The sequence below is a fragment of the Schistocerca cancellata genome, chromosome 3 (assembly GCF_023864275.1).
Source record: "Schistocerca cancellata isolate TAMUIC-IGC-003103 chromosome 3, iqSchCanc2.1, whole genome shotgun sequence".
In the NCBI taxonomy this organism is placed as follows: domain Eukaryota; kingdom Metazoa; phylum Arthropoda; class Insecta; order Orthoptera; family Acrididae; genus Schistocerca; species Schistocerca cancellata.
In genome coordinates, this window is record NC_064628.1 from 131,773,255 (window position 1) to 131,798,247 (window position 24,993).

General features: G+C 41.1%; 1 protein-coding gene across 1 annotated transcript in view; it reads left to right on the forward strand.

The window, feature by feature from the left end:
* Positions 1–24,993, forward strand: part of LOC126174749 (THO complex subunit 1) — a 109,580-nt gene that overhangs the window by 13,719 nt on the left and 70,868 nt on the right. The window contains exons 4-7 of the mRNA XM_049921068.1: positions 723–818; positions 2,331–2,457; positions 2,536–2,641; positions 5,993–6,255. Of these exons, the coding sequence (XP_049777025.1) occupies positions 723–818; positions 2,331–2,457; positions 2,536–2,641; positions 5,993–6,255 (592 nt within the window). The remainder of the gene's footprint in view (positions 1–722; positions 819–2,330; positions 2,458–2,535; positions 2,642–5,992; positions 6,256–24,993) is intronic.

The window sequence follows — 24,993 nt, forward strand, 5'->3', positions numbered from 1 at the left end:
CAGCGTTGTGAAAAATGTGTACGTCTGCAGGGCGATTACGTCGAGAAGTAACGCCAGTTTCATCGATTTCGGGTGAGTAGTTAATTAGAAAAAAAATCGGAGGCCTTAGAACTTGAATGCACCTCGTATTAAACAATCAAAGTGTATAGTTTGCTGAAAGTCATTATTTGAGAAATGAGGACAAGGCGGCCCAAAAGTTGCAGTATGACTTTACTTTATAAAAAAAAATAGTTTTGGTAGAACAATCATCATCTGGTTGAAACTCATTATGGTATGGAACATATGTGCATGTCTCAGTCAGATTAAAACACCATACTTTTCCTCCAATCTGTGTGTGTGTGTGTGTGTGTGTGTGTGTGTGTGTGTGTGTGTAGAATTTTGTATTTCCTGTGGAGGTACTGATCTTGGTGCATCAGAGGTGTCTGTATAGAAAGGAACCTCTTGAGCCAGTTTATAGTACTGATGCTTAAGCACTATGATGAAGCAAGATGTTGTTAAGACTGTCATCATGTTGTTTCAAGCTTGCATTGGTATATTCGTCATGGAGTCTTGTTGGTTCCTCCACCTCATATCAGAAAAAATCCTAAGTGTGTGTTTACTTATAGAATTTTTGAGGTAGTGTCCAATAAGTCCAATAATATAGTGGTGATCGGAGATCTATTTTCCTGATAGAAACTAAATAACTAAACAGACTGAACTGTGTATTGTATGTATATTTTCAGATCTTCTGCGAAGACTCTCCCGGTCTCAGAACACAGTGTTTTGTGGGCGGATATTGCTGTTCCTCGCCAAATTCTTCCCATTTTCAGAGCGATCTGGTAAGTCATAACATCATATACAGGATTATTACAAATGATTGAAGCGATTTCACAGCTCTACAATAACTTTATTATTTGAGATATTTTCACAATGCTTTGCACACACATACAAAAACTCAAAGTTTTTTTAGGCATTCACAAATGTTCGATATGTGCCCCTTTAGTGATTCGTCAGACATCAAGCCAATAATCAAGTTCCTCCCACACTCGGCGCAGCATGTCCCCATCAATGAGTTCGAAAGCATCGTTGATGCGAGCTCACAGTTCTGGCACGTTTCTTGGTAGAGGAGGTTTAAACACAGAATCTTTCACATAACCCCACAGAAAGAAATCGCATGGGGTTAAGTCGGGAGAGCGTGGAGGCCATGACATGAATTGCTGATCATGATCTCCACCATGACCGATCCATTGGTTTTCCAATCTCCTGTTTAAGAAATGCCGAACATCATCATGGAAGTGCGGTGGAGCACCATCCTGTTGAAAGATGAAGTCGGCGCTGTCGGTCTCCAGTTTTGGCATGAGCCAGTTTTCCAGCATGTCCAGATACACGTGTCCTGTATCGTTTTTTTTGCAGAAGAAAAAGGGGCCGTAAACTTTAAACCGTGAGATTGCACAAAACACGTTAACTTTTGGTGAATTGCGAATTTGATGCACGAATGCGTGAGGATTCTCTACCGCCCAGATTCTCACATTGTGTCTGTTCACTTCATCATTAACAAAAAATGTTGCTTCATCACTGAAAACAAGTTTCGCACTGAACGCATCCTCTTCCATGAGCTGTTGCAACCACGCCGAAAATTCAAAGCGTTTGACTTTGTCATCAGGTGTCAGGACTTGTAGCAATTGTAAACGGTAAGGCTTCTGCTTTAGCCTTTTCCGTAAGATTTTCCAAACCGTCGGCTGTGGTACGTTTAGCTCCCTGCTTGCTTTATTCGTCGACTTCCGCGGGCTACGCGTGAAACTTGCCCGCACGCGTTCAACCGTTTCTTCGCTCACTGCAGGCCGACCCGTACCTTTCCCCTTACAGAGGCATCCAGAAGCTTTAAACTGCGTATACCATCGCCGAATGGAGTTAGCAGTTGGTGGATCTTTGTCAAACTTCGTACTGAAGTGTCGTTGCACTGTTATGAGGTGACTGATGTGAGTGCATTTCAAGCACGACATACGCTTTCTCGGCTCCTGTCGCCATTTTCTCACACTGCGCTCTCGAGCGCTCTGGTGGCAGAAACCTGAAGTGCGGCTTCAGCCGAACCAAACTTTATGAGTTTTTCTACATATCTGTAGTGTGTCGTGACCATATGTCAATGAATGGAGCTACAGTGAATTTATGAAATCGCTTCAATCATTTGTAATAGCCCTGTAGATTTATATTAAACACTGTCACACTTATGAGATATAATATTAGCCACATGTTCACAAAGGCAAAGTTAAAATTCTCTGTATGTAGTCTATGGAATTTTTATAGTGCTTGAATAATAGTGTACTACAGACTTTTTTGTATTTGCAATACAGGTTTAAATATTGTGAGTGAATTTAACCTGGACAATATAACTGAATTTGGTGGAGAGAGAACGTCAGACTTAAAGGATATCCTTGATGATGATGCAGCTGGAGAAGAGGAATCAAAACCTGATGCAAAGTATTTCAGTTATAAATTTTGTCAATTCTTTTACTAAATATTTTTGCGAGACTAAATTTAAAATCCTTTTATTTTCAGATTCAAAATTGATTATAATCTATACTGCAAGTTTTGGGCCTTGCAGGACTTCTTTCGCAATCCAAACCAATGTTATAACAAAGTTCATTGGAAGACATTTTCTGCTGTAAGTATATCTTATTTGTTAAAATTCATGAAATAAGTTTTATTAATCAAGGTCCAACTAGTCTGTGCCCTTAATCTGTGTGCCTTCTTCCTCCAACTTGGCTCAGACTTCACCTCCTTACAGGCTGCATATAAAGCTGCTGAAAATTAATATCTCTTTCTCATTCACTCCACCACATAAACAAGAAGTGAGATTCAATTCACCTTCTTATATTATCTTCAGAATTACAACTCAGTACGTGATAAATTAGGACAGCTATAACTCGTGTATTGCTTCCCTGCACTATGTACATAACAGATCAAAAATTCAACAGTGTCTGACTGCTAGCCACTTCTGTACATCACTGTATTGTTAGCTCTGGTATCAGCACATATGATTTCAAACACCTTCCAACAGTGGTGTGCTCACCACTTATCAACTACTGTCTGTCACAAAACTCTTTTCTACGACCTATGTAATTTAGGACGTAATTGACCACCCATTCAACTTTAATTGTTATAGAAGTGTTACACAAATAGACAAGATAGCATCACTATCACTTTCAGGTTTTCTTTAAGTTTATCATTGCAGTGAATACTTCTTTGTGTTTTATTTCACCATTAACACATACTTCATTACACCTTATCACAAAAATCTCTTTCTTTCATGGAGAAGGTGAATATTAGCTGTAATTCTAGGATCATATGTCAGAGCACTTATGAGATTACATTATGTCCTTGGAGACAAGTAAATTACTTAACTTTAATTATTTTTCTTAATAAGTCTGGAGGAAATAATCTTATCCACAGTATTTACCCTTGTGCTAATAATAATACTCATAAACATTTCTCAACACAGCCCCTCCAGGGATTAAGTACTCTTTCCTCTAACTTCATACCCTCACTAATCTGATGCACCTGTCTGCCCATAAAGTGGTTGGGGTCCTCCCGTCCTTGGGTCCACCCGAATCTAGTATAAGTTTCCTTCTCTGGGGCAACTTACCCATAAACTCCTACATACTGGTTGGGGTCCCCCCTTTCTTGGGGCCACCCAAACCTGATATAAGTTCCCTTTTCTGGGGTAACTTACCCATAAACTTCCACAAAGTGTATCATATAGTTTCTTTACTATTATTTTGAGTACTGCAGTACTTCTCCTTTGTGTTTTCCTTTTTCCCATCTCTACATCCCCACCAGATTGCTACAGACTCGTGATTTTCTCCAGACAGTTCTCCTGCCTGGCTGTTGTTCTTATTGTTACTCTCCTCCAAAACCTTTTTTCCTTCTACATGTTAGCTTGTCACTCCTACCTTTGGGTTATTTTGACACCTGGCCCATTTATTCTTCTATGTGAATAAGTGAAGAAACAGAATCAGAATGTCGTACCCAAAGAAGGAAAGCAGATAGTCCACAAAAACAGAATCCCTTCCCACCCCTGTACCTCAGGACACCCTCCCTGCTAGGTTCTTCATTGGGACGCTGGAGGACGCATAGTGGGCGACATGCCCTACAGTATGGTAATGTCCCAACTTCACCCGAACAGGCCCCGAAAGGTAAGTCCAGCACCCTGCTGTGGAATGCCTGTAGAGAATAAAGAATAGTGCTGTGTTAATTGTGTATGTGTGGCTTTTAATGCCTGCAAATCCCACACCTCCCCTATAAAATGAACACAAGCATACCCACAATACATTCATGAAATATAAAAGTTAAAATAATTACCTAATTCACATTGTTCACAATAAAAAAAACAATTCTCAACTGTGTTTCCTGTCAGATGCTCTGTTGTTTAACTCTCTTTACCATCTCTACAGTGTATAATCCTTTTACTTTTCCCATGGTTGGCTCTACTAGAAATAATGCTTTTGGACGGGGAACTCCCCAACTCTGTAGGGTCCAACATACTCAGAAAAAAATTTACTGGCCTCTTTCTTAATATTTGAGCTCAAGTGGTGATCATTGATTAAACTAGGTCTCCAATATTGAACTGTGGCTTGCTCATTGTGTCATTGGACTTATAAATCTGCACTGTCTATTAAGTATTTTGTTACTTGTCGTTGTGTTTCTTCTATTGGCGAGGTTTCGTGTTTTGGCCAACTAAAGAATTTTAACAAAAGTTCTTCTATAAACTGTCTCTCCATTATTTCTGTAGGTGATAAGTCTGAAGTTAGATGTGGCAGCTTGTGAATAATCATTTGAGACTCTGAATCAGTTGTGCCCAATCTGTATGTTGCTTCAAAAATAGGTTCTACAAATTTGAGCAATTTCCTTCATTAGTTGTTCACATGAGTTACTTTACAGGTGGTATTTTGAAATAGCAATGTGTTTAAGTTTTTCCCATTCTAAAAATTCTTTAATGGTTTGACTGGTAAACTGTGGTCCATTGTCTGTCAGTATCCTATATTGTTGAAATATTACTTTAAACACTTAATTACTGTTTCAGTTTTAGTGTGTTTGATTTGATAGAGCTTAATGTATGCTGACCAACAAACTACTAGCACAAAATATAAGTCATTCCTCCCCCACTGGTGGGTAGTTGACCGAAAAAATCCAGTGCTGTGACCCGTGCAATCCCTTGGGCATTATCGAGTACAACTTACACTACACTGCTTCATTATTGCCTTTCATCATTTGACATGTTTCACAAGATCTTATTATTGATAATACTTTTCGACCTAAGATTTTAAAATAGTAAAAGTTAATCATTTGTTTTATACATTTGCGTACTTCAGAATGTCCATACCCTCTGTGAGTAAAATTTATTAAATTGAACTCCACTGTTTTTGGTATGCACTGTCTCCATTTTAGTTTAACTTTCTTGACTCTCCAAAATAGTGCATTTTTTTTATTGTCCAGTTCTGTCTATCCAATTGTTTATTAGTGTATCATGTAAAAATGTAAAGTAAATCAGTGAAGAACTTTTCAAGATTTTTGCTAATGATGTTTCAGAGTACAGGAAAAAACAGAAAAATAAAAACCAATGTTACTGCTATCCAATCATCAATCACAAGTAATGTAAAGGAAGATGTTTAACACCAAAATATCAGAATTAATCTACATCAGTTTTAACTAGGAGAAGCTAAGAACTTATCAGCACCCCCTGTAGATTAACTCGAAGCAAATCGGTAAAGGTGTGTGTGTCTGTGTGTGTGTGTGTGTGTGTGTGTGTGTGTGTGTGTGTGTGTGTGTGTGTGTGTGACTTATTTAATAATTAAGAAAGTAGAAAGGAAGGGAGAATTTATAATGTTTCAAGAAAACAAAAAACAAAAAGTAGTAAATTCTCTTGTGTACTTGGTTGTTATTGTTACAGAATGTGCCTATGATAATTTGAGTGGGTGTTATATAAATAGTAATTACTATTTTCTTTTGTTGACAGCATGCTACAAATGTTCTGTTGGCATTTAGCAGTTTCAAACTAGATGACAACCAGGGGAAGAAGAACAGACGCAGCTATCAAGCAGTACCTGCAGCATTGGGAGCAGATATAAATTCTGACAAGACACCAAATTATTTTGCCAAATTTCTGACCAATCAGAAATTGCTTGAATTGCAGCTTAGTGATTCAAACTTTCGCCGTTATGTCCTTGTGCAATTTCTTATTGTCTTTCAGTACCTGGAATCACCAGTTAAATTTAAGTCGTAAGTTATTATCATTGTTTCATATCTAGAAATTATTTAGAATATGGGTTGAATTTCATAGCTATACTGATATTGTGCTGAAAACTGCACAAATGGACATTCACTAATTTCAGTTAATGTTTGTCTTAGTCGTATATAAATTTTTCATCGTTGCCCATGAAACGTAAATGTCACCAATGATTGACTGGTAACAGTTCATTGCATCTGTAGCTCCTTAGTTTGATGGACATGGTTAGAGAATTAACACATGGTTAGAGAATTCAGGACATTTTCATCAAAGCCTAATTATCTTTTTGAACTTGGTGGTTTACTCACATTAACATGACCCTGTTTCAAACCACAAACTATTTTAATGTTATGCTTTTTCTGGTGTAATCCCCCTTGTGCATAGCTAGTTGTTGTAAACTGACAGTGCTGAGTTTGCTCCTGTGTTAAATTTAGAAAGAAGACTGTGTTGGATGTTTATTTTTTCCCTTCTTGATTTTCCATCTTCCATAACTCACAAGGAAAGTAAAAGGCTTTTTACAAGTGCAGCTCTCCGCATAAATTTAGATGAGAGGACATTAAATTTTTGCTAGTAATTAATTGTGTTCTTAAAGACTGGAAAATGATGCTGAGGTACTTTTCACCATGACTGCTTCCTCAAGCTATAGGGAGAACCCTCCCCTCCCCCCTCCCTCCCTTCCTCCCCCTCTCACATACGGGGTGGGGGTGTATATGGGTGGAGAGGGAGTGAGGCAGGAGGCAGGATGAGGGTTTGGGGATGGGTAGCTAGTGGCTCGGTATATGGACTAGGCATGTGGTGCATGTTTGTAGGGGCTCATGGGGAGTGGTACTCATTGTAGGTGACTTGGATATGCGAACTGGGAGGGAGCGATAGGACAGAGGTAGGGGAAACTATTGGCTGGAGGGTATGGGGGTAGTGGGTTACGAGAGATTGAAATGACGACAATTATGGGAGCAAAGGCTGTGTTGCAAGGGTCACTCCCATGTGTGCAGCTCAGAGAAACGGGTAGTGGAGGGAAGGGGTCAGGTGGCCCAGGTTGTGAAGCAGCCATTGAAATTGAGCATGTAGTGCTCAGCTGCATGTTGTGCCACCAGTGGATCTACTTTGTTCTTGGCCACAATTTGACCGTGGTCATTTATTCTTGCAGAACCAACTCTGAAAGCAGCCATGTCATATATCAACTCTGCTGTAATCACAGCACAACTTTTTATGTCAGTATGACAACCAACCAGCTGTCCACCAGCTCTGTTAACAGAGGTCCAAGCATACAGAATAGTTTCATAGAAATGAGTGTGGCGTAAAGATTTTTTTAAGTAATGGAGCCCAGTGTTGTGCAGGATGGCAAGTGTTCATCAGAGAGGAGGATTTTGCCAGGAGAGCTCCAGGGTAGTACGATAGAATCATTCTTATTCTCTGTGTACTTAACTGTCTGATGGATAGGGTGAGCAGCAATTTTCGACTGTTTGATGATGTCAGTTTAGTGTATCAGAAAGTGTCATTGTTGGGTGACTGTAGGAGATTACAAGATGACATGGATAGAATCATATGGATAGAGCACGTAAGGTTGTTGTAGGGAAGGCAGGTGGTCGACTTCAGTTTATCTCTCTATCTCTGCGTAACTACCAAGATTTCATCCCTCTGAACCTGCTTACTGTATTCAAGCCTTGATCTCCCTCTACTGTTTTTACCCACCCCACATATCCTTCCATTACCAAACTGACAATTCCTTGATGCCTGAGGATGTGTCCTATAAACTAATCACTTATCTCAGTCACGTTGTGCCATGAATTTCTTTTTCTCCAAATCAGTTCAGTACCTTCTCACTTGTTATTTGATCTGTTCATCTAACCTTCAGCATTATTCTGTAGCATATTTCAAAAGCTTCTATTTTCTTCTTGCCTGAACTGATTATTACTCACATTTCACATACATACAGTCAGTTCCAAAAGAAATTATACGCTGTTATCTGTATGAAATAAAAGACGCTATTATAATTAAAAGACACTATTATAATTATACATGAAAATACATATTACTAATTGCACAACTACTTAATAGTTATTGCCACCATTATTGATTATAGCTTGGTACCTTTTTGGCATGCTTTTCATGAGATTTTCTGTGTATTCTCTTGGTAACAATCTCCGTATCGTCCTGATCTGACATGACAGCTGCTTTAAAGTATACATATTGGCTTTCCTTTAAGCTTCATTTTAATACACAACCAAATATTTTTGATTGTATTTGCATCCAGAGACATTACAGGCCAATTCATCGTGGACACCTCATTGTTTTGTTTCCAAACTGTACAGAAAACGACTGTGATATTTTGGATCATTGTCCTCTTGAAGCATCCAGTTTGCGCCTCATTTGAACCAAATAGCTCCTTAATGGGCTTCAGAAGGCATTTTTGATAAGTATATAAATATAAATAAGTGATGCTTCAAATATTTTGCACTCATTTTAAACTGCAACTGGCAAAACAAAACATTCAACTCTCACACTGTTTATCTATCCACTGTGCAAAAGCACATTGATTACAGATTCGAGACCACTACCAGAGATGTCGCTTCGGACGTTACATTTAAAATTATGGCATACACTTTCATACTGAACTGACACACTTTCATACTGAACTGACTGTACAAGGGTACTCTCCAGAAAATATCTTAAGAAAAGAATTCCTAACACTTCAGTTGATATTAAATGTGAACAAATGTCTCTTGTTCAGAAATTCTTTTCTTGCTGTTGTCAGTCTTTTCTGAATTGGCTATCATTAGTCATTTTGCTGCCCAAATAGCAAGACTCATCTGCTACTTGTATTGTCCCATTTCCTAATCTAATTTTCTCAGAATCGGCTGATATAATTCAAATATATTTCATTACTCTTGTTTTACTTTTATTGATGTTCATCTTACAATTATCCATTCCATTCAACTGTTCTTCCAAGTTCTTGGCCATCTCCAACAGAGTTACATCGTCATCAGCAAACCTTGAAAATTATATCTCTTTTTTTGTGAGCTTTAATTCCCATTCCAAATATCACCTTGAATACCTCCACAGCTTGCTTAGTGTATACATTGAATAACATCAGTGATAGGCTACAACCCTGTATTACCACCTCCTCGTTTATGACTTCCCTCTCATGTCCTTCAACTCTTACAGTTGTAATCTGGTTTCTGTGCAAGTTGTAAATAGCATTTTGCTCCTTGTATTTTATCACTGTTATTTAGAATTTCAAAGTGAGTATTCCAGTCTACATTTTCAAATGTTTTTTTCAAATCTATGAAGTTATAAATGTGGGTTTGCTTTTATTTAGTTGATTGTCTAAGATAAGATGTAGGAGTTGTATTGCCTTGTGTGTTCCTACATTTTTGTGGAATACAAATGGGTCTCCCCAGAGGTTGACTTCTATCAGTTTTTCCATTCTTCTCCAAATATTTCATGTCAAAGTTTTGCAAACATGGCTTATTAAGCTGATGGTTCTGTAGTATTCACATCTGTCAGCACCTGCCTTCTCTGGAATTGGAATTATTGCATTCTTTCTGAAGTCTGGGGGTATATTTCTTGTCTCATATACTATGAGATGACAAAAGTCATGTGATAGTGATATGTACATATACAGATGGCAGTAGTGTTGCTTACACAAGGTATAAAAAGGCAGTTCATTTGTACTTGGGTGATTCATGTGAATAGGTTTCCGACATGATTGTGGCCACACAACAAAAATTAACAGACTTGGAATGCAGAATGGTAGTTGGAGCCAGATGCGTGGTACATTCCATTTTGGAATTCATTAGGGATGTTTTATCATGCCCCCCCCCCCCCCCTTCCCCACACTAGCAAAATTGTAATTTTCCCAATTGATTGTTGGATGTTTAAAGTCTCCACCAATGACTACAGTATGATAAGGGAACTTACGTATAAGGGAACTGAGGTTTTCTCTAAAGTTTTCAGTTATATCTAAAGTTTTCAGTTATATCAGGAGATGAGTCTGGTGAGTGATACAAAGATCTCATTACCATTTTATGCCCACCCCTTATACAGAGTCTTGCTGAAACAATCTCACATGCAGCTTCAGTTTTGATGGGTCTGAGGTTTTTTGTGTAATGTGACAATTGCACCACCTTAATTCCCCATTAGCTTATCCTTTCGATAAACACTTAAATTTTACCCAAAAATCTCACTGCTGTTAATTTCAGGTTTCAACCAACTTTCTGTTTTTAGTATCACATGACCTTCACTCTTCAGGAGCACTTCAGACTCTGATATTTTGTCGCAAATGCTTCGGCAGTTCACTTGTAGGATTTTAATATTCTTGCCTTTGGGGGGGGGGGGGAGGGGGGCATTATTTTGGATCTTACATTTATACTTCAGGGCCTCCCATTGCTGCCATTATCTGGAATGGATGGAGAGTCACCAAATGTAAAAAAAATTTAAAAAAACCTTGAGTGCACCCCACACACAGTCACGTGCCTGGGTAGCAGCCATGGATGTGTAGTGCATGCCTGACCCAATTAGGGGACCCTACAGTTCTGAACACTATGGCGCAAGTCCAGGAAGTCACAGCCTAGCTTGTCACAGAAACTTCAAAGTCTCTGGTACAGTCCTTCCATTTGACTCAGCACCACAGGGCCACGAGCACTTCTGAGGACAATGCTACAAGTTTTCAGCTTCACTGAAACTCCATATAAAAGGCTGGTCTTTTCAAACTACTCTGTCAGTCACTGGAATGACCCAAGTATGACCTCAGAACCCAGACAACAGGCATCATTTGTTCCAACATGCGCTACAATCCGCAGTTGGTTGCACCTTGTTCCCTCAGTGGCTGCTGGAATAGCCTCTTCAACATGTTGAATGAGGTCCCAAGCTTACACACAGAGTGCATGTGGTGTCCTTTCCTGTCACTTGCTGCCTTTTCCATTAGGGGTACCATCATTTACCATGAATTTAAACTGCTGACAATTAATAGACTCTTACCCTTAGGCATTCGCTTCTTCTTGAAACAGGTTTCCGCAAAGCAGGTGAAGTGAGTACCACTGGCTCAGTTTCAGCAATAGACAGTACCTCGAACTTGTTGGTTAGGGGAATTGGAATAACACCCTGAGTCCTCCCTGGTTCCAATCTACCCTTTACTGGAAGCCTACATCTACCATTGACACACCACTTGCAGTCAAGTGGATGAGTAATGACAGATCCCATACTTTCTTCAGAGGAGAAAGTATCCACAGGAGAGTACAGTACTTGATGTACCTTTGACACTGGCACCACAGGTGCATGACTCGGAAGCTCTTCCACTGCACTGCTTCACAGCAGTTGCCAATCATTTGACAGTAGTTAGGGCAATTTCCAGCTGCTTACGAATGTCAACCAAGTCACCCTGTGTTTGAGAGCAGGACTAGTGTGGCGTTTGAGAACAAGACTTGTGTGGCTGCTTCATGCTTGGTGTAATGTATTACAAGGCAGTGTCAAATAGCTTTAAAATAATCCTGCTGACCATCTTATAATTTGTTGAGCTAAAAAATTACTAATTTTCTACAAGAATTGAGGCAAGTACGGTAAGTAGCAATCTGTCTTTTCCTACATTGTTAAGATGAGATTTCTATTAAGGCAACAGAAAAACCTGTGGCAAAAATTATTAGTTTCCTAAAACTTTTTGAGATTAATTATAGCCATTAACAAACTGGAAAACATAGTTAAATTATGATAAATGTAGACACTATGTACTCCTTTTGAAGGGAAAACTAGATGTAACACAGTATGTTAATTACAATATCTGCTAGAGGAACTAACTACCAAAGCTGATTTATTGCAAGTTAGACTATGGACAGGACAATTGTAATTCTCAGACTTGTACATTTATTTGTGTTCATATACATTGAAATTCAGGACTATCAGCTCTTTAGCAGTAACTGTGAATCACAGATGCTGATTTGCTACAAAATAAATTATCCGCAGCACTCGTACTGGTAACTTGAACATGTGCATGCTGTGTATGGATGCAGGAGGAGGTAGCTGAGGTTTGCGAACAGCTGAAGACGCTTACAGCCATGGTCAGCCGCTTGTAGACTGCTGCCTCAGGGTGTGACGACAGCAGGGATACTGGCACGAAACATGGGACACCTCAGGTGTCGTTTGTTTTCCCAGTGGGCTCTGCTTTCGGGGCACCTTGTAGCTCAGCCACTGTGGGGATGTGTGCTCCCTGCAGGATGAGTTATGGGGTCACATTCCAGAATGAGATTTTCACTCTGCAGCGGAGTGTGCGCTGATATGAAACTTCCTGGCAGATTAAAACTGTGTGCCCGACCGAGACTCGAACTCGGGACCTTTGCCTTTCGCGGCAAGTGCTCTACCAACTGAGCTACCGAAGCACGACTCACGTCCGGTACTCACAGCTTTACTTCTGCTCGATGTGGGGAGTCAATGAGTAGGCTGGCTGATTGGCTTCACCAATTCACTCTTCTGGCTAATTGGCTTCACCCATTCACTCTGTGAGTGGACAGGTGGTCACTCCTTCATCAGGGTCCATGCAGACACACAGAGGGAGGGATTTACTAGTTTTAGGAGCTCCAGTGTTAGGTGCGATGTGGAGTCCGTTTGGGAAATAGCATCCAGGGCTGGAAAGAATTCCAATTTGCAGTTTGTGTTGGCGGTGGGGGGGGGGGGGGGGGGGGGGGCTCATCCAAAATGTGGAAGAGGCCTTGACTGTGGCTATCAAGGCTGCAGAGTGTAATAGTCTCCAAGTTGTTATTCATGTCAGCACCAGTGATGCTTGTCACTTGGATCTGTGGCCATCCTCAGTTCATGAGGGTGGTTGCAGAAACGGTGAAGACTACTGGCCTCACTAGCAGGTGCAAGTAGAACACACAATTTACAACATCGTATGCAAAGTCAGTCCAGCTCCTTTGGCTCGGAGCCAAATGGAGGGCTTCAACAAGATGCTTGATTCTGTGACAGTCATGGGTGCAGATTTTTGACCTGCACTGTAGGGTTGAGAGTTATAGGACTCCCATTAATTAGTCAGAGTTGCACTACACAAAGGAAGCAGCTGCTCAAGTGGCAAGAGTACTTGCGGAGATTAGATCTTGTACAAAGTAAACACTTTGAGTGCAAAAATTTTAACAGTAAATTGTCGAAGTGTTCGTAACAAAGTTCCTGAACCTACTGCCTTCCAGGACAGTTGTCATAATTAAATTATTCTCAGAACCAACAACTAGCTGAAACCCAAAGTAGAAAGCTCTGAAATATTTAGCAAGGCAGGGAACATAAATCGAAAAAGACAGATGAGATACCGCTGGAGGGTGAGTGTTCATTTATTTCAACAAAAATATTGTGCCTGTCAAGGTCAAAATGGAGTCCTGCTGTGAAGTAATGTGCATACGAGTATCAGATCTGGATGAACTCAAGTTAATTATTGGATGTTTTTACTGATCACTTGTTTCTGATACAACAGCAACAGGTGTAGAATCACACAAGGAAAGCCTACACTCTGTAGCACAGAAATGCCCAGACCATGCAATATTAGTTGTAGGCAGGCAACATTAATCTGCCAAGTGTAGACTGGATTCACTGCAACTGATATTGACTGTCTTGTGAAGTACTTTTGAACTGCCTTGAACAACTAGTTAGAGCACCCACAACCATTGGAAATACGAGGGTGGTTTGAAAAGTTCTCGGAATCACAGTGAGGGGTCAATGCTAGTGCAATAAGTTGTTCACATGATATTTATTGGACTGTTTCCTGTAAACACATGCCAAGTCAGTGCTCTTGGAAGAGAGCTGTGGCGGTGACGTGTCTCTGTTGTTCCTGTGTAATGATTTGCGAAGATGGAAAAAATCAAGATTCGAGCAGTGATTAAGTACTTCGTAAAGAAAGGTATGAAAGCAAAGGACATTCATGCTGATTTCCAGAATACTCTGGGGGACTCTGCTTCTTCATATTCAACTGTTTTCAAGTGGACAAATAAATTTAAATTTAGTTGGGAGAGCTTAGATGTTGATCCACGCAGTGGTCAGCCAAGATGTGTCACAACTCCAGAAATCATTGCAAAAGGGCACAAAATAGTCTTGGAGGATCGCCGATTGAAATTGCATGAAATTGCTCATGCTTGTCAGATGTCATCTGAAGGGGTATATCACATTTTAACTGAAGAGTTAGAAATTAAAAAATTATCTGCAAGATGGGTGCTGTGACTGTTGATGCTGTATCAAAAACACATGAGAATGGACATATCGGAACAATGTTTGGCCCATTTTAGGAGAAACGAACAAGATTTTTTTGTGCCGGTTTGTGACCACAGATGAAACTTGGGTGCACTACTGCACCCCAGAGACAAAACAACAGTCAAAACAGTGGAAACATGCTGATTCTCCACCACTAAAGAAAGCAAAGACAATTCCTTCAGTGGGAAAGGTCATGGCATCAGTGTTCTGGGATGCGAAGGGGATTCTGTTTATAGATTAGCTCCCCACTGGGCAAACAATTACTGGAGAATACTATACTAACCTCCTGAACAAATTGCAGCAAAAGATACACAAAAAAAGGCAAGGTTTAGCAAGGAAGAAAGTCATCTTCCGTCAAGACAATGCGAGCCCACACACATGTGCCATTGCCATGGCAAAATTACATGAAGTAAGGTATGAGTTGTTGCCATACCCACCTTATCAACCTGATATGGCTTTCTCAGTCTTCCATCTTTTCCCAAAACTGAAAATTTTTCTTGGTAGACGAAGATTCACTTCAAATGAAGAATTTATAGCTGGAGTTGACAACTATTTTGCAGCCCTGGAGGTAACTCATTTTTTATATGGGATCAAGCACTGCAACATTGTTGGACCAAGTGCATTAATCTACAAGGAGACTACATCGAAAAAAAAAAAGTTTCAGTGATGTAAGTACTTTTTTCTATTCCATTCTGAGAACTTTTCAAACCACCCTCATATTTTAGAATGTGTAGTTATAAACAGGCCTGACCTTATCAACTGTGTTAGTATAGACACAGGAATGGGTATTGAAGTTAATAAATACATCAAGAAGGCTAGGAGAGTATTGTTGGTAGAAAATTCTGATAAGCAGTTGTTAGCGTCCCACTTAGACAATGAATGGACATCATTTAATTCCATTATAATTGATGCAGAGGAATTATGGGCCAAGTTAAAAATTGTAAATTCTGCCCTGGAGACACATGTGCCATGTAAGTGGATTGAGAATGGAAAACACTCACCGTGGTTTAATAATTAAATTCAAAAAATGCTGAGGAAACAGAGATTGTTGCACTCTCATTAAAAAAAAAAAAATAAAAAAAATGTAGACAGCCAAAATTTAGTAGAAATTCATGCATCCATTAGATGATCAGCTGTTATATCTTAGTGAAAGATATTGCCAAGAACCTAAGAAAGTTCTGGTCATATGTAAACTCATTAAGATGTCAAAGTCTTCCATCCAGTCACTTGTTAACCTGTTTGGGGTGGTAATAGAAGACAGCAAAAGGAACGCTGAAGTTTCAGATTTCACATTTAAGAAATCATTAATCCAGCAGGATCATGCAAACATACAGTTGTTTGGCTGTTGCGTGGAGGACATAATAATAGGTTTCCCTGGTGTAGAGAAGCAACTGAAAGAGTTGAAAGTAAGTCACCACATGCAGATGGAGTCCCAGTTTGGTTTTACAGCAAGTACTGTGAGGCATTTACCCCTTACTGAGCTTGCATTTACCACGAATTTCTTGCCCAGCGCAAAGTCCCAAGTGACTGGGAAAAAGTGTAGAGACTCTTGCATATAAGAAAGGTAAAATGATGAACCCACATAATTACAGACCAATGTCACTAACATCGGTTTGCTGCAGAATACTTGAACATTCTGTGTCTGAATATAACAAAAAAGAGAATAGCTTCTGTCCACAAATCAGCGAAGATTAAGAAAGTATCGCTTGTGTGTGGTTCCCATACATATGAGTGGCTCAAAGGCTTCTTAAGTAATAGAACTCAGTATGTTGTCCTCGACATAAAGTGTTCATCAGAGACAGAGGTATCATCAGGAATGTGTGAGGGAGTGTGATGGGACTGCCCTTACTCTCTATATAAGAGGGATGTTCAATAAGTAATGCAACACATTTCTTCCACAGCCAATTTTGGTTGAAGAAATGCGGAATTTGCTGTGGGAAATTATGGAATATTGTCACTTCAGGTCACTATAGTTTCTGAAGTTTCGACAGATATTGTTGAGCATTGTTAGTTGTGAAGTGCATTAATGGAAACATTGGACAGGCATGCGAATGGAGCATTTGATTGAGTTCAGTGACATGTCAAAATCAATTTTGTTACATAAGTAAGCTACTATGTACACAATACATGAAAGACAACATATGACGCTTTTCATATATGAAATCAAGAGGAGGGGTTCCCATAATAATCTTAGTAACATGTACTTCAGTTGCACAAAATATTGATTGGAGCTCCATTGGTCGTTTTATTAGTAATTACTCTCAGAAAATATACAGATTAAGAATAGCAGGCCACATGCCTTAGAACAAACACAACATATAAATAAAATTATTAACCACTGTGCTTCATCCTCTCTCACAAGACTTGATACCCGGAAATATTTTGACTTTAAATTAAACTAACACTATACGTAAGAAACAAATACCTTCCAGTGACATTAAATCAACATACTCCGAACATTCAGGAACAGGATTGCACAAAGAGGTAACAACCCATACCTCGATATATGCTAGTATGTAGGTTTGGATCCCTGGCGGCACTCCCCTTTCACCCAAACCTCGAATATGGATCGTACCAGCCATATTAAAAACAAAAAACAAAAAAAACAGACAACAACAACATCTCAAATTGCACTTGCAACAGGGCACTAGTAGACACCAGCAACACACAACGCATAAACACATGTACTTCTATAAACAGTGATAGCGCAGAAAGCCAGTTTGTGAATAGTAGTTAGTATCAATATCCACACATGACCTCCTCATACAACTACTTTATTCTTGTTCGTTAATAAGCACCCTGAAAACCAGTTTGCCTTTGGGTACATAATTCGAGTCCCACAAGAAACAAATCTGTCATCCGTAAGTGGCGCACTGCAGTCGAATAAACATAAAGCAGGCCGGGTGGTAACATTGACTGGACACAGTGTCTCAGTGACACTGTGTTATTCAGAAGAAATCCTCACTTCAAGCCGGCGAATTATACTCAAGTCCATCATTCCAGTACACCACTTGTTCGTCTACAACACTAGTCCAGCACCCCTTTGCATCCACCGCTCACTTCCTCCTTGCGCCACCAGTGGGACTCTCTCTTCCTAATGTCCCATGAACCCACGAGAGGTCGCCTCACTGCTGAGAGGAAGCAAGACCAACCTAGGTGGCTAGTGACAACCTAAACCCATAGTGCCGTACACAGCACATACTCTCCCCCCCCCCCCCCCCTTCCCCCTCTTTCGGTGACCCGCCGAGCCCAAAGAAGGGAAGGAAGTCATCTTTTAGCCCTCAGGACCTGGCTTTATCTGTGACAAACGTACCTGTACCTCTTTACCTATTTCATGTTTCTTTAGATGGATGGTAACTGGTATCAGGAACTCCCGGGTCTCAAAAGGCCCATTAAATCGGGGTAGCAATTTATTGGCAATCTTGTCTGAAGCCTTACTCACCCCTTGAAAATTATGGACCCAGACTGTGTCCCCGACCTTTTAAGAGTTTGGCCGCTGCCACTTATTGCACCGCATGGCTGGCTTTCTATGCACCTCCTGCATACACCTTGTGGCATGCGTCCACTGCGCAACTACCTGCTGTACATCCTTCCCTTTAGGTAAATAGCCCTCAATGGATGATAAATTGCACAGTGGAGTGGCCAACTGATATCCCAGAAGCAAGCCGGCAGGTGTAGACTGATGGCTCTCAAGGCGGGCGGTGCTAAACACCATCGACAACCAGGGCAGTGAGTGATCCCATCGCCCTTGATCTGCACTATGGCACGCGATTAAGGCAGCTTTGAGATCCTATTCAACCTCTCAGCATAGGAGGGGTTATAATAATAGTGGGTCACAGTTATGTGGCAAACACCCATCACAAGGCAGAACTGTCTGAACTGATGTCCAGTAAAGGTGGTCACATTATCCATAACCAGGGTTTGGGGTGGTCCAAAGGTCCCAAATATATCTTGTAACTTCTGTTCGACCATCTGTGCAGTTGCTCCCTGAACAGGTAATAACCAGACACACTTCGTAAAGGCATCTGTAGTGTTCTGCAGTTGGCAGGAAAGAACTAACAGTCAAGTTTGAACACACTTTATTATAATTTTAAAAAAATGCCTTCTTGACATGCACTAATTGTCAAACACAAGAACAACAAGAAAACCCCACAATTCTTGTGGTGGCAAAACTAGATAAGGAAACAAGACAACGAAAGAAAATAATGATCAAAACCTACTCCACCAATTACAAGATACAACGTGTTACTGAATGCTACAGTGAGTGTATACTACGCTAGAGCCGGTGTAAGTACTGGCCGGAGCTGTCCCTAGTGGTAGGTAAACACCGCCGGTCTGACTGTCCAGGCGTGCTTATAAGGCCGAGTCAGTGGAGTGCTAAGTCAGTCACATGATTTCCGGTTGGTGGAACACTGTTACATGTTGTCTGGCGAAGTAGTTCTGTGTTCTGTGTTTATTCAGAAAGTCAGTTATTGTTTATATCCTTTGGCGATGTTTCGCTCTGCGCTCTTGAAGGTAGGTCAGCAGCCCATCTTGCTTGTCAATTGTGTGGGCCCTCTAAATGGTAAGGGGCCGAAATGACATTTCTCCCCTTGGAAAAAAGAATGTACGCCACCACAAACATCCATAGGATCTGGGGTGTCCTGTTTGACGTCCATGGGTTCATGGATGGCAGGGGCAGGAGGCAGTGATGCAGCAGGGGAAGCTGTCGGCAGAGACAGTGACAGATGCGGAGGCAGATGCGGAGGTTCCATCACAGGGCGGCCAGTGATAGGCACTGGCAGCTCCTCTGGGGTGTCGTGGTCCTCTAGACGGGGGCGGAGATGGTTGAGGTGCCAGCAGGTGGTGGAACTGTTGCCCAACAGAGAGATGCCATTGCCTGGTCGCAGAGCTTGGTGATGACTGCAGGTGCCCAGCACGCCCATGGATGAGAGATCCACACTCAGACCTCCTGACCGATGCGGAAGGAGTGCACTGGAGTGTGGCGGGAGGGTGAGAAGTCTCGGGAACAAGGACAGATAAGGGAGAGTGGAATGATCAACTGTGAAGTACCTCTGCTGGACTTTTACCAGCATGGGGGCAGTGCGTTGTGTAGCCAAAAAAAAAGAAGCATGGCCTCCTCCAGCAGGTAATGGCTCAGTAGCTTATCAAGCTGGGTCTTGAACACCCACACAAAATGTTCTGTCCAGCCGTTTGATGCAGGGTGCAATTGGGCAGTATGGATGCAGGAAATTCCATTGGCAATATAGCATTGCTTAAACTTGGTCAAAGTAAACTGTGGACCAGTATCTGTAACGATCATTTTGGGGAGTCGCTCAACAGCAAAGAGGCGCCGGAGAATTTTGATAGTCTCAGCAGAAGTAGTGTTCATCATGCGGGAGACATAAGGGTATTCCGACATGGAGTTTGATCTGTATGAGCTACTGAGAACCATGAAAGGCCCTGCGAAATCCAAATGGAGACATTCCCATGGAGCAGCTGCATCCGGCCATTAAAAATACTGGCGCGGGGGTGCTGCCTTGGTGTGTTTGGCACGTGTTGCAGGCTGACATGAGGGAGGCAATGTCTTTATCCAAACCCTGCCAGTAAAGGTGTCAGCGGGCCAGCTGTTTAGTGACGACGATGCCCCAATGGCCAGCGTGGAGGAGGTTGAGGGCACGGCGGCACAATGCGTGTGGTATGATCACCCAGGGAACGTCTGAATCACAATACAAAAGGATGACACCACTGCAGCAAAAGATACTGCTCCGATGATCCCAAAAATGCTGGACCTCTACACTACGGACGTTACAATGACTGGTCGGCCAACACGGAAGTCCCTGATGCCGCGGAACAACTGAGGAATCTGAGTAAGGATCGACACAATCATGGCTTCCCGCACAAGTTTGCCTGGCTTTTGTCTTCTCTGTCCTCTTCGTCCTCGCCAAACATATGGCTTAAGCCATCCACCACAATATTTTCCAAACTGTGGATACCGTTAACATCGAATTTGAATGCCAAAATCTGCATTGCCCATATTGCTATGCGACCAGTCCTCCTTGGCCTAGCTAACACCCAGCTAAGTTCTTGGTTGTCAGTTTCGAAAATGAACTTCTGAATTTCTCCATACTGAAAAGCACTGCCAAGCTTCCAGTCCATAGATGGAGTATCTCTTCTCCAGATCATTCAGTCTTCTTGAGGCATAAGCTATCACTCTCCTTCCCCCTTCCTGTTTCGCCCCAACACCTCCCACAAATGCTAAATATGTTCATGCACCAGTTGACTGTATATTTCTAGATCATCTAAATAATGGTAAACAAACTTAAGTTGATATCCGGAAACAGCGTCTTTGAGCTGGGAGAGGACAGCTCCCCCCAAGTGGCCAGTCCAAAGGGGACCCAATTGAACTCAAATGCCAGTCAGTCATGAAGGCAGTTATGGTCTTTGAGCCTTCTTCCAAGGGAATGTTATTGTATGCCTGATTCAAATCCAAGGTTGTAAAGAGCTTAGCCCCCTTGAACCACCCGAAACATGTACGCAAGTTTGGCAAAGGCACCGATCGTAAAATAACATTCTTGTTAAGATCACGGTAGACCACAATCGGGTGAAACTCACTGTTGGCATTATGGTACCAAAACTAATCAGGGCAGCGTATGGTGACTTAGATGGCCGTATCATCCTCTTGTCTAACATCCTGTCAACATGTTCCTTCTAACCGTTTCATTTTATGGGGCAAAAACCAATATGGCACTTTCTTAACTGGGACCTGATCACTCAGCTTAATGTGATATTCAGTTTATCAGATCTCTTCAATCAACACGTCAGGGAATTCCTTACATACTGCCTTGATTGCATCTCGAAGAAAACTATCAAGGTGATCCAGTAGGCCGGCTAATGAAGTTTGGGCTTCTCCCCCTTCCACTTCCAGAGTCTGAGTGTCACCAGTCATAGTGATTAATCCCCTTTTCTCATGCTGACAATACCCAAGCAGAAGTTGAGGATTAAAACTGAAATAAAACTGCTTCCTTGCCCAGCCAGGGATAAGGCCTGTCTTATCAATAAAATCGTCTCCCAATATGCATTCTGTTGCCAAGTTCTCAATCACTCTTATATTTATCTTCCACAAATAATCTCTCACCGTGACCTTAACAGGCAAAACCCCTTTCATGCCCAAACTTAATCTGTCCACCACCAAATAGCCTTCAGAATTAATTCCTAAACTTCCCCATCTACACACTGCCTCATGTTCTCAGAACCACTTCTCATTAATGTCCAGTATCAAACATCCCAAATCAAGTAATGTGCAAACCAGACCATTATTCACTGCAGTGACCTTCCTTCTCTGACAGAACTAATTAACTTCCCTTCACCTTGCAGTAGTTGTCGTAATTTATGTTCCCTATTGTCCATGCCCATACACTCCCTTCTGACATATCCCCGTCTGCCACAAATCCAACACATTATTTCGGAGACTCACCTTCCTCCTTGTTGGTGTAATTGCCCACCACCTGGACTGCCTATTTTGGGAGCCTTTTTCACCGACGGTCCTGCGCAACTCCTGTCTCAGGTCCATGCTCTCCACTGGGCGTCCATGAGCTCCGCGGTCTGCACCTGCCTGATCGTTACTTCTAACTGATCATAAGTGACAGGAGTCCCACAAAATATTGCCCTCTGTCTAGTCTCTACATTCAAACCAACCAAAATCTGTTGGACCGTCTGCTCCTCAGTATACGCTAACTCTAGGGCTGTCACACTTTTCTTTACTCGTTCTACATACTCTACTAGTAGCTTGACATACCTTACTCATACCATTATTATTGGTTACTCAACTCTTATTGGGCCCTCGGAGGAACTAACCTACAAATCCTTTCTCTTAGTTGTTTCCAAGTGCATGTTACTTCTAATGATCTCACTAGTTCAGCATGCACCCTTCCCATAGCAGTAGTGCCCTGCCCAAGAACTTCGAGACATCCAAATCATCAAATTGCATATCCACTGCTTGCCTCTGAAATTCTACAGAAAAATTCAAGAACTCAATTATACTATCAACCGAATCTAGTGACAAATAAGCACATTAATTCCAATTGTCCTGCAACGAGTTTTGCAATTTTGAAAATGTGTCAAGCACAGCTGTCCTGCCCTTGCATCAGCAGCAGCTTGACTACATTCACGTGTCCTTTCCCCATAATTCGTAGTCTGGTCCTCCAACTATTCCTGAATACTCTTACTGCAGGCTATTAAAAATTGCCCCTGCACCTTGTCCACACCTACCAGGTCATTCATCTCGTCTAAGTAATGGTTAAACCATGGTTGCAACCTACTCACTTGACTCTTGAGTGCAAACAATGTCACCCTGCATGAACTCCAACATTTCCTCGAAAGTGCCAACGATAGCGGCAGTGGCCAGATTTACCTTTGTCGGGTCGGTAATCTGATGTACCGGCAAATGGCTGTTTTGGTGAACCTATTCAGTTAATTCCCACACAGTACCTTTTGGCTTGGGCTTACGCCTACGTAACTCATAGATCAGTTTGCTCCATCTCAAATAAGCCAGATCCCTGACTTCAGCAGGCATTCTGAAAAAATGCAACCTATGTAAGCAACTTAACTGAAACAAATCACTGTACAGCACACATGAGCAAGTTACCTACAACATATCACTGTACTCGATCGAACTTGCTCTGCTACCACTAATGAAGCACATTAATGGAAACATCGGATAGGAATGCGAATGGAACATTCACTTGAGTTCAATGACCTATGTCAAAATAAATTTTATTACAAAAGTAAGCTACCATGTACACAAGCCACCAAAGAAATATAAGACCCTTCTCATACATGAAATCAGAAGTTGGGATTCCCTTAGTAATCTTAGTAACACTTACTTCAGTTTCTGCAAAATATTGATTGGAGCTCCGTTGGCCATTTTATCAGTAATTACCCCCAAAAATTTACAAGGTAATAATATCAGGCCACACACCTTAGAACAAACATAACACATAAATAAAATTATTGACCACTATGCTTTGTCCTGACCAGTACAGGGATTTATTATAACAGACCAGAAATGGTATCTGGAAACTTTAGTTATCATATTTTGACTTTAAACTGAACCAACACAATACGTAAGGAACAAATACCTTCCAGTTACATTAAATTAACATTCCCCAAACATTCAGGAACGGGATTACGCAGAGAGGTAACGACCCATACCTCACTATATACTAATAAGCGGCTCACTGCAGATGAATGAACAGAGAACAGGCCGGGTGATAACGTTGGCTGAACAGATTGCAGCAGGGACACTGCATCATACAGAAGCAATCTTTACATCCAGCTGGCGAGTTATAACTCATGTCCAACATTCGATTATGTCATTCACTCCTCCACAAGACTCCAGCACTCCACTGCATCCGCCATTCACTTCCTTCTGTTGCCACCACCAGGACTCTCTCTCCTCCTGATGTCCCATGACCCCACGAGATGTCGCCTCATGGCTGAGAAGCACGACCAAGGCACCTAGTGCCAACCTAAACCCATAGTGGCGTACATGGCATAGCTGCAAGAGACAGAAGACACTTTGTTGGTGCTGCACATTTTAGTGATTTTGACTGAGGTAAACTCTCACTGCAGTGTTCTTCTTCAACACATCAGTGTAGAAGTGTGCACAGGAACAGCTAAGTGAAAAATCTGTGTAATAAGTGTGTTTATTTATATAAGAAAGTCGACTTCGGAATTTTCCTTTGCATGAGATTGCATACTTTACTGTTTGCATCACTTCTGAATAAACTTTAATAGATTGTACCAATACCTGTTTGTATTGTGATATATTGTGAAATTTTGAACATTCACGAGTGCTGCGATAAACTCCTACTGTCATCGTCAATTATAAGCTTAAATGTAATTGTGCTCTTTTAAAATTTTTACAATGGTAGGCCTACTCTTGTTCAGAACAATTGTTCTCTAATTTTATTGTACAATTATGTGAGAAATAGGTTATTTTTGAGAATTTTCAGACGGTTACAAAACTATATTTTCGTAATTTACCGATATGAGTGTTTTGCATAAGTATCTTATTTCATAGCAAATTAGCGTTTGTGGTTCACAGTTCTGCTAAAGAAAACATTCTATCTTATTGTATGTCAACACAAATAAACATGTGTTTTTGAGAATTTTCGGAGGCCGCCATTGCCCTTTGTGTAATCTACAAGCAATTTGTAGTAAATCGGTGTTTTGTTATTTAGTTAGTGTAGCAGATGTTCTAACTAACATTTTGTGTTATGCATAGTTTTCCCTTAAAGAGGAGTAGCATTGTATTTTATGAGCATTTGTTGTAAATTAACTTCATTTTCAAGTTTACTAACAACTGTAATTAACGTCAAAACGTTTTAGGAAACCACTAACTTTTACCACAGGTTTTTGTGTTGCCATAATAGAAATCTCGTTTTGTGCATTTGCTTGAATGCGTATAGAGGATTAGCAACTTTTTAGCTCTACAAATTGAAAGACAGTAAGTGGACTTGCTTTAA